The sequence below is a fragment of the Perca flavescens genome, chromosome 19 (assembly GCF_004354835.1).
Source record: "Perca flavescens isolate YP-PL-M2 chromosome 19, PFLA_1.0, whole genome shotgun sequence".
Lineage (NCBI taxonomy): Eukaryota > Metazoa > Chordata > Actinopteri > Perciformes > Percidae > Perca > Perca flavescens.
Window position 1 is genome coordinate 17,210,631 of NC_041349.1, and position 9,563 is coordinate 17,220,193.

General features: G+C 40.6%; 2 protein-coding genes across 2 annotated transcripts; one reads left to right on the forward strand and one right to left on the reverse strand.

Annotated features, from left to right (window-relative positions):
* Positions 1-952: 952 nt before the first annotated feature.
* On the reverse strand, positions 953-7,134 carry man2b2 (mannosidase, alpha, class 2B, member 2). The gene is made up of 19 exons (XM_028564678.1): positions 6,866-7,134; positions 6,570-6,716; positions 6,164-6,269; positions 5,903-6,075; positions 5,551-5,666; positions 5,205-5,382; positions 4,857-5,055; positions 4,553-4,743; positions 4,232-4,403; positions 3,918-4,054; positions 3,424-3,701; positions 2,848-3,039; positions 2,517-2,760; positions 2,330-2,440; positions 2,056-2,248; positions 1,824-1,970; positions 1,575-1,687; positions 1,312-1,429; positions 953-1,216 (listed from the first exon to the last, which is right to left on the reverse strand). The coding sequence occupies exons 1-19, from the start codon at positions 6,989-6,991 to the stop codon at positions 1,113-1,115; spliced, it is 3,045 nt and encodes a 1,014-aa protein (XP_028420479.1). The 5' UTR covers positions 6,992-7,134; the 3' UTR covers positions 953-1,112.
* On the forward strand, positions 7,107-8,617 carry smim20 (small integral membrane protein 20). Its single transcript, XM_028564679.1, has 3 exons — positions 7,107-7,339; positions 7,950-8,006; positions 8,409-8,617. The coding sequence occupies exons 1-3, from the start codon at positions 7,231-7,233 to the stop codon at positions 8,450-8,452; spliced, it is 210 nt and encodes a 69-aa protein (XP_028420480.1). The 5' UTR covers positions 7,107-7,230; the 3' UTR covers positions 8,453-8,617.
* Positions 8,618-9,563: the final 946 nt, after the last annotated feature.

Here is a 9,563-nt window from a genome sequence, read left to right on the forward strand (position 1 = left end):
GAACATTTTACAACAATGCCGTACTTCAATACAATTGTAAGGTAGGCCTACTTTTAATTGAGTATTTTTATTTTCTCCTACTTGCCTATTGTACGTTTTACTTATCTATTTTTATAGCTTTATTTACTTTGCATATCCATATTAATTATGCAAATATTATGAATAATCTATGGTGTATTAAAGTGGATAAAGAGGAGACTTTATTGATCCAGTGATGAAATTCACAAGCTCGCTGCCAAGTCAAACTTCTGCTGGTATTTTGGCGAAAGTAACTCAAAAGTAATGCAAAAGTAGTGTAACGCATTACAATTCAGAGACAGTAATATTGTAATAAAACTAATTACTCTCAAATGACAGTAACTAGTAATCTATAATGTATTACATTTTGGAAGTAACTTGCCATAGAAATTGCCATTGCAGTCATTCCCTAGCTGCAATGATGATGCAGAGACTTCGAGACCTGGAAGACCTGGAAACACCGACCAATCACAGCAGACTGGGCTTTTTTGGGACGGTGGGCTTAAAGAGACAGGCTCTTATTAGCATAAGTATTGGGGACTTAACTCCCTGGTAAACAATAACTAATACATCCTCTTATAGTTGGATTAAACAACTGAGATAAAACATGTAAATTGATTAACTTTAGTAGTGCGATTAGTCTTCTTTTCTTTTCTTTTCCCTTGCTTCCAATTGTTAAGGCTATGCTAAGCAATGCAATACATAGAGGTGAAAATACCTGCACACCTGGCTAGGAAGGTTTCTAATCGAAATAATTTCCTCAGTAGAAAATATTCCCGGGAAAATTGTAGACAGTTAATTCTGTAGACTATCCATTCTGTTCTACACTGTGTTTTGGATTTCTCATCCATAATTTAATACAAATCCCCAATTTCAGAAATTCTTTAATGTGGTGTTGGTTGGCCAGTGTTAGTGAAATCAGACATTTGAACAAACATGACAAAAAGAATCATTTTATTTAGTTCAAGTCAACAGGGAGTCAAAAAGAGAATGTGCACACCTAATCAACACATCAGTGCTTCTCAATAAATTGATGTAATGTGCAAAAAAGCATTAATTAACAGATTGGCTGTCTTCACAGAAGACAGTTCAACCTAAAAGTTCCTGGAGGCAAAGTGAATGAAGAAGGTCCTGATCTCTTTGGGTGAGATGGTCACAGTGAAAGCTTCATCTCCACAAGTCCAACACCTTTTGTTGTCTGAGAGAAAACAAAACAAGGTACGTAAAAAGGATGAGGAAACTAGTATTGTACATCAGAATGTTTGCCAGTGCCAAAAACAAAGTATTTCTCACTTGTTTCTAAGGTATCAGCAGTCCTCCACTTCCACCTCTGCAGACTGGTGATATTCCAGGTTCCTGTGAGAGAACGCTCCTCCAGCAATTCTACTTCCCCTATGCCCTGCAGAACATCCTGTTCACACAGGACCATTGACCATTAAAAAGATTATTTAAACTCTTTTTTTTTTTTTTTTTTTTTTTTTTATTATCGCAATGCAAGGCTTTCCTCTTGCAATACAGTGATATTATTATGTAGAAATTAAGTATTTTTGTTGCACCTTCAAGTTTATGGTGACTGGCTTCGATAGCTCGGGGTCTTCTCCCTCCTCAAAGAGATGCATGATTCTCAACAGGACCCGATTGTAGTCTGGCTCTGAGTGCAAGTCCTTACCTAGATGCAAGTCATACAAAATGTTTTACACTTTTCAGAAATTCCCAGGATGAACAAAAAAAAGTCTATAAATTAGCCTGAGAAAAATCAGCGAGAGCTTTAAAAACTGCACAATATAACCACCAGTTTTTCTGACCTGAGTGAATGTGGCTGAGGTGAACATCATGATCAGAGCTGTAGTTCCATCCAGGAATACTGAGGCTGAGCAGGTGGAGGTTGGGTGGCAGGACCACTGAACGCACAGGAGACCTTCCTCTAGGGTTCTCCACCTTCAAGGGCCTCTCTAGGTGTGCAAGAGGGGAAAAAACATTGTAACCGCTACAAACGAAAGAAAAAACAAATAGTTTCTGATGTCTTGCAGCCCTCACGTGGTTGGTCTATGGGCATGATGACAGGCCTGTGCTGCAGCTCTATTGCCTCCCTCTGGTAGAGCTTGGAGGTGGCACTGATGGAGCCCAGCATCATCCACAGGGTGGGCTTTATGACTGAGCTGTCGTTGAGGGTCAGGTTGTAGCCGAGGTTCCAGGGTAAGTTGTTCCAAAGACGACGATGGAGCATGACCTGGGGGGGACACAGGATGTGTTTCTGTTTGTGATTAAACACCAACTGAAAAGGGAGGTTTTTTTTAGTATATATATTTACCTCTAGTTGTCCGTTGGCTTGGCTGGACACACCGTGGGCTCTGTCGCTGACGAGCACCAGTCTGCTTAAGTCATCCTCAATGTAGGCTGCCCGAACCATGGGGAAGTAGTTCTGCAAAATGCACAGTATGTATGGATTATTCTACATTCTCCAGTATTCTAATAATACCGGTTTTCTTTTGACTTACTCTTGCTAAAGTGTTATTGGTGAAATTCCTGTATGTCCTCTGCATCATCTGATAGCCATTGTCATCCGTGTACAGGGTCCGGTTGTTCTTTAAGGAGGAGCTCGTTCGGAGGATGACTTCTGTGTTGAGATGGAGGGGACCCAGCGAATATGTCTGCTCCAGCCTATGACAGTGCAGTCTGCTCCCAAAGCATTCTGGGACTCGGGTGGTGATGGAGTAGGTGTAGTCTTTATCACTTCCCTCTCTAAAAGATTCAATATATCAAATTGTAAGAGTGAATGTCACATTTAGGGTTCATTTTACTGCACTACAACCGGTTCATTTTCCCCACCTGTAGAAGAGCTGCCTGATCTCAGTCACAATCTTCCCGGGGATAATCTCCATTTCCACAGCCTTGTAGGCCCGCACAGCAGAACCGTTAGCGCTGAAGATGTAGTTATCAGAGATGGGCCCTGCTTTTACATCTCCGTTTGCGTGGTATTCCCAGAAATCCTGAGTCATCTTCACGGTCCTTTTTGCTTGACTGTCAAGAATGACATAGAGATCAAAGGGTTACACTGGCATGAGGGCATTTTTTTTTTCGAGCCACAAGTTGGATTGACAAGTGATAAATGGAAAAAAAATATTTTCACTATGGAATTATCTGCTGATTATTTTATTGATTAACTCGTTAATCTTATGGTCTTTAAAGTGTCCGAAAATATTAAATAATGGCCATCGCAATTTCTAAAAGCGTGGATTTCCAAAGGTTCGAAATCCAAATGTGTTCAGTTTAGTTTGAGAAGCTTGAACCAGTGATTTTTGCTTAAATATGACTGTAAACGATTCTTTAACTACTCCCTACGTTTAGTGAAAATACTACCTAAATATATCTGCATGGGGTGCAACATAATCTGCACAATCTTACAGATCAGTGATGCTGTGCAGTAGATTTGTATCCTGGTCAAACATCAGCTTGTAACATTCATTCAGAACAGGCAGGAGCCTCCTCCCCGTTTTCAACCAGTCCCGGATGTTCCGTCTCTCGAACCAAACCCCTTTAGCTTTATAAGTCCGGCCACACTTGGACCTCCCAGAGCAAAGCTTCTCAGAGAACTTAATCCGGTATTTCCTGTGCTGAAGGCCTCCAAGTTCCACCATCATGAAAAGATCGTAGGTCACATTGGAATGTGCGGACTTCTGGATCTGTAAAAGACAGAAGAAGATATCTTTATGGTATATTATATAGATTTTCTCATGTCTCTACTTAATGCTACCATTACAATATGATTTACTATTTCTCAAATTTCCAGTAACTCATGCAACTCATGTAACTACTACAGTTCAGCAAAGGTTACATAGTTCGTCTTTAAAGACATAATTTGTTACCATCAGTTTTCAGGAAAAAAAAACTACAACCACCTGTGCAGGCACAGGTTGTCCATCATCATCAAAGACGGCCGCAGTGGGGAACGTTACAGTGACGTTGATGATAGTGGTGGTGTTCCAAGCTAATGGGTTGTAAGCGATGACATGTTGCTCCAAAGACTGATGAACACCTGGCATGAGGAGATTAAGGACGTATTTTTATATATATATATATATATATATATATATATATATATATATAAAAAATACACACACCCCTTGTTGACTAAACTACAAGTTAGTATTAGCTTTTAGCTCAAAGCACATATATTAGCCTGCTAATGTAAGCTGCAGTCCCCTTCAAACACCTTTTCTGTGGTAGCGGCTGCCGAGGATGCTGGGTATGTTGAGGTTGTGCGGCAGTAGGAAGAGTGCAGCCAGAAGCTCATCCACTCCCATCGCGGCCTGCATGAGATGCTGCAGGTACATGTCTGCCACCTTGGGAGACTCCGTGCCAGTGATGCCATCATGGTGCTGGACCTAAATACACACAGTGCATTTCAGGTGTTAAATTGGCTTGATCACAAACCAGTTTAATTTTGTAATCTTTATCATGTGTTTGAACATTGACAGACACTATCTGCTAGCTTTATTTTCTGATTAAGGAGTCAAATATTTTGACAAATTACCTCTGAGACAGCCCAGCGAAGCGCCCTCAGTTTATCCAGGGCCCAGTCTTTAGCTACAGGTCCGTCAGGGAAGCTGATTCGGTAGCGGGTGAAAAGAGTCTCTGCTGCCTGCAGCTGGGAGCTGGCCTGTCGGGCCACTCCTTTCAGAACATTTCTGGAGGCGTAAAACCCTGTCCACGCCTGGTGCGGTTCTAAGAAATAAATTGGCCACAGTAGATGATTTCAACAAGAAAATTGTGTTTCTTTGTCCTTTGATGTGAAGTAGGTGGTGCTTTGTTTTATGTTTCAGAATACAGATTCTCACCAGTGGAATATGGCAGAAAATCTTCACTCCCACGGAGCTCCCAGACAAGATCTGATTGGTAGATGGCTTGGAAGTATTCACTAAGAGTAGCATACTGGACTGTCACCCCAAACTCTTTGCTGTTCTGGTTGATGTACTTCATTAGAGGATCCATGTTGTTGAACTGGACAGATGAGTTGTAGAACTGTTTGTCACAGCCCTGAAACACGAGGACAGTGCAGGACATTTTAGTTACACATTTATCTACTAAAGAACAAAAAAACAAGGGTTTGTCAAGTAATTACAATAACTATAAAAACTGATGTTTTGACATTAAATAAAAAGCATCACAAGTTTCTATTTACTCACCCATGGCCAGAGCACATGGTTCGTCCTAAACCACGCAGCCCTCTGCTTGATGTTCTCCACCATAGTCTTGGCATAGGCTTGTACTGTATCCTTGGTGACGGGCAGGCTCATGTTAGGGTAAACTCCGTTTTTAGGGGGATCAGGGAACATGGCAACTCCATTCCAATAGAAACCAGAGCTGAGACGTAAGAACATGTTTCCATTTGATGAAAAACCTACAGTTTGTCTATTCAATAATAGAAATTTTACAAATATGGATATGAAATAATGGTGATATTGAACCGAGTAGGTCAAGAGTTCAAGGCATTTCTGTCTGTTACCAATAAAGAGTCTAAACATGGACTACCTGTTGGAGTATGGCAGTTGGGACGGGGTGCAATAGCTAAACTGGTCCATAGTGTGAGTGAAGATCTGCTGCTTCTCTTTTAGAGAGGGAGAACCTCTCCATACAAACTGTAGTTTCTGTACCAAAAAAAAATAGATAAACAACATGCTGTGACTATTATGTAACATTTTAAGGTTAGATTGACAATGCCAATTTCTTTTTCTGATGAAAGTGTATAATAACAGCTCCCAAAGAAATGTGTTCCTTGGCTTGTCAATGTGATCTGTGGTGACGTTTGTACAATTTGGGAATTTTTAAAAAGTATTCCCTTCACTGATGGCAGTAGTATTTGGACTGAAGCATCAACTAATACCTTGTTTTTCTGCATGGCGTCTTTGAGGTCGTAGTCAATGCGGGAGATGAGGTGGGCGTTGAACCCAGCCAGGGCAAAGAGGACTGGTGTGGTCGCAGAGGCTCCAAATGGATCCACGTGCCACGAAAACTGAGGACGCACCCCGAACGTCTCGTAGAGAAAACCATGACCCTCTGAGAAAGCACAGAGAAAAACAAAGTCTACTACATACCTCATTCTCTCAAACTGACATTTACAGGGGCAGGAAATGTGTTGTGCTACCGGTCATTTGTAGTATCTCATCGTCTAGATCAGTTACAGCCTCATCGTGCATCACTTGGCCCCCAATGATGAACTCAAGTCGACCCTCTTTTACAAGCTGTCGTACCTAGAAAGTCAACCAAGCCATATAACATGTTCAATTATAGTTACTGTGTATTTAAAGGGTCACTCCAACAATTTGGTCATGGGAAGACCGAATTAGCCTGTAAAAACAGGAACTAAAATCAGAATATCTTGCCCTCTGATGGACTCTTTGTGTAATATGTTCCTGCAAGTGCCCAAACTTTATGAAAGTGCAATACAGGAGTATCCCTTTAAAAGAATGTATCTTGTGTAGGTCATTTATCGAAACTATCTTGCATTATTTTATGTCAGTACGGAGTATTGACCCATCATGTGTCCTTACTTGTTTCTTATGGGAGTCTGTGGCCACAGTATCCCACCACAGTCGAAAGAACTCCTGCTCCACAGCGATGAACCTGCGGTCGGGAGCCTTTGACAGCTCCTCAGTCACAGTGGTGTACACATTGGCTGCATAGGCGTGCATGCTCTCCTAGGGAGAATACACACTCATTTGCATGATGTAATATGAAAAATACACACACTCAGTGATTCGGTGAGAGGGAACTGTTAAACAACAGGCTGTACACTATATGCTTGTAAAGTTTGAAACCTTGTAAAGAACAGGGTGACAGAACTTACCTGAATGGTGTACACCCAGCCAACATCCATGTGACTGTGAGGAATAACAAATGTTTGAATTGGCTTGTTTTCTTCTGCTGAGTAACAGCAGCAAAGACAACACACAACAACGACTAAAAATCTCATCTTTTTTTCTTTTTTTTTTTAGCCCAACAAAGAAGAGAAGCGTTGGTTAAATAACTTCTCAAATCATCTTCACCCAGACTTCCTTATTATTGTCGTGCTGCAGCATGTGACTACTTCAGTACGGAAGCTCAGAAGAACCAAACTACCTTGACGCCGCCGCGTGTTTGCTGACCTTTTACACCGGAAACATTTTATGTAAACACTGCGTTCACTTGGAGGTGAGCCGATGCAGAAATAAAATGTCAAAAAACAAGAGAATAGCGTTGGTATTTGGAGGCTTTGTAACGGCTGTTGCCGTTGCGTTTTACCCCATATTTTTCTACCCGCTCACGCATAAAAACGAGTACAGTAAGTAACAGCTTTTCTAACATTTCAGTTACACTATCAGACAGTTTACCAATGTTGTTTAGTAATATGTTGCTGCGTTTAAAGATGTTGTGCTAATTCTTTCCTGTTGCAGCTGTCGAACTGTTGCTTTACTTGGCAAAGGGGCAATACACTGTAATCTACATGAATTGTTTAGCTAAATGTGGCCAAAGTTAAAAGTGCCATCCACCTCGACTTGCAAGCACGCAATAGGAGTTTTAACTGGACACCCAGAGGTTTCCCTTCCACTTTTCCAAAACCATAAACATGTAGTTAAGCCAACTAAGACAAAGATAGAGCGGTGCCAGGAAAATCCATTCAGTTAAATAGTTGTGGTTCCAGTTTGTTTCTTTGTACAGCCAATCCACTTATTGGACAGTCTTTAATCTGAGCCAGTTCTGGCCAACACAGATGGAAAGCTACAGTCCGGACATGCAGTAGAATAATGTGGATACACTTATTCCAATGTTACTAACAGTGCAGACCCCCCCCCAAAAAAGCAAACATTCTTTAATGTGAAAAATCTTGTTCATGACAGTGATTTTTACCATTAACATCTTCTGACAATACTATACTCTTCTCTCTTTGCTAGGAGACGTCCAGAAGATGAACCGGGCAGGTGTGAACCAGGCAGATGTTCAACCCGTAGGTAAGAGCACATAGTAGATTTATGTTCTAAGTTTCAGTTACTGGTATACTTTACAACGATTTATCATGTCTGTCATACACAGATTGACTGGCTCAGTGCACTGCTATATTTCCTTTTTATTTTTTGTCTACTTGCCAACATATGTTGTTTGTTTTACTTAGGGAGCACCAGATGTAAGTAGTTTACAATATCAAGATAATATTAATAATCAGCTACAGTACTTCAAGTATGATGAATGGAAGTCTGATTTAATTGCACATACAGTTGAAACAAGTGTAGAAAAGAGGAGTTATCACTCTATTATGTGTAATTCAGTGCCTTAACAGTGGTGTAATGTGGCAGTTACATACATGCTGATACTGTTTATTTTGTTCCATTTTAATATTTTTTTTTTATCTAAAGGGGTGAAGATATGGTCTGATCCATTCAAGCCTGCAGGCAAATGACGACCAATGACAGCTAACCTCTCATTAATTCCACTGATGCTGATGAAGACTTTGAACGGAGAACGCCTGTTTGATGAGTGCTTGGTGTGCGCGTGAGTGAATGCTTTTGGATGTTAAGTGATTCCTTAAAACGTATGAATAAAGTTTAAAGCTCTTATAACTAAACGGTTATTCTTTGAATTACTTGTTAATATAATATTTGCTTTAATGGGTAATGTGTTGTGATGACAGACAGAAAACAAAAATCTGTCTGTGATGGAGACTACACAAGTAGCATAAGGTTTACTTTCTACCACAGTTCACTAACAGAAAATGCAAGACTAGGTGCTTCTAGTTTTTGTCCACAAGGGGGGGCCATGCCTATCTGTTGCCCTGTCACTGGCCTGTGTAATGTTTTGTTTGTGCATCATAGATATTTTGGAAAACCTTTTTTTATTTTATTTTCATAAGCCTTGCTCTGGTATGCAGCCTGTAAGAAATTATAATCAAATGCAGTGGTTTGTTTACCCATCCTATTCAAAATAATCTCTTTTGACATTTTATTTTGATTTAGTTGATATAAAAGTCATAAAAACGGTTCAGCAGATGAGGGACAATGTCCACTAATGTGCAGTATCGTCTTCCAAAATGGAAAAGGTAGAGACAGAGTTATTCCAGGATACATCACTCCGTATTATCCTCTCACTGTCACAGACAGGGTTTAACTGTTTCTCCGCTGTTTAAATGGAATGTTACTCTCGCTGTGTTTTGCCCATAGGCTGAAAAGACAGGTCGTCTTGTTCAAAATCCTACTCGATGTGATCCAGACTCCCTTTACGAATCCATGTGTGCTGTAAAAGCAGTGAATTCCAAAACTAAAATTTTTTTTCCCCCTGTACTTTTGTGGTTTCCTGACATTGACCAGCATCCCCTTTCAGAGTTTGGTCCATCAAAGTCCTTTTTGGAGGAAAGATAGATTAAGAAAGAACTAAAGCATGTGTTTATGGTCCTTCAGAGATGGTGCATTTTTAAAGTTTCCCTTAAATCTTTCACAGTCCCCCTGTGTAGCCTGTACTTTCGGACATTTAGGACCGTTCGTGAGGCCTACTGCCAGCAAAACCCGACTGCACGG

Excerpts from the sequence above, each read along its gene's own strand:
- man2b2 (XM_028564678.1), bottom strand. The coding sequence starts at position 6,991 with ATGAGATTTTTAGTCGTTGTTGTGTGTTGTCTTTGCTGCTGTTACTCA. Across the intron at positions 3,040-3,423 it reads CTGCACAGCATCACTGATCT|TCAAGCAAAAAGGACCGTGA; the intron begins GTAAGATTGTGC and ends CATTCTTGACAG. Across the intron at positions 2,761-2,847 it reads ATCAGGCAGCTCTTCTACAG|AGAGGGAAGTGATAAAGACT; the intron begins GTGGGGAAAATG and ends TGAATCTTTTAG.
- smim20 (XM_028564679.1), top strand. The coding sequence starts at position 7,231 with ATGTCAAAAAACAAGAGAATAGCGTTGGTATTTGGAGGCTTTGTAACG. Across the intron at positions 7,340-7,949 it reads CACGCATAAAAACGAGTACA|GAGACGTCCAGAAGATGAAC; the intron begins GTAAGTAACAGC and ends TCTCTTTGCTAG. Across the intron at positions 8,007-8,408 it reads GGCAGATGTTCAACCCGTAG|GGGTGAAGATATGGTCTGAT; the intron begins GTAAGAGCACAT and ends TTTTATCTAAAG.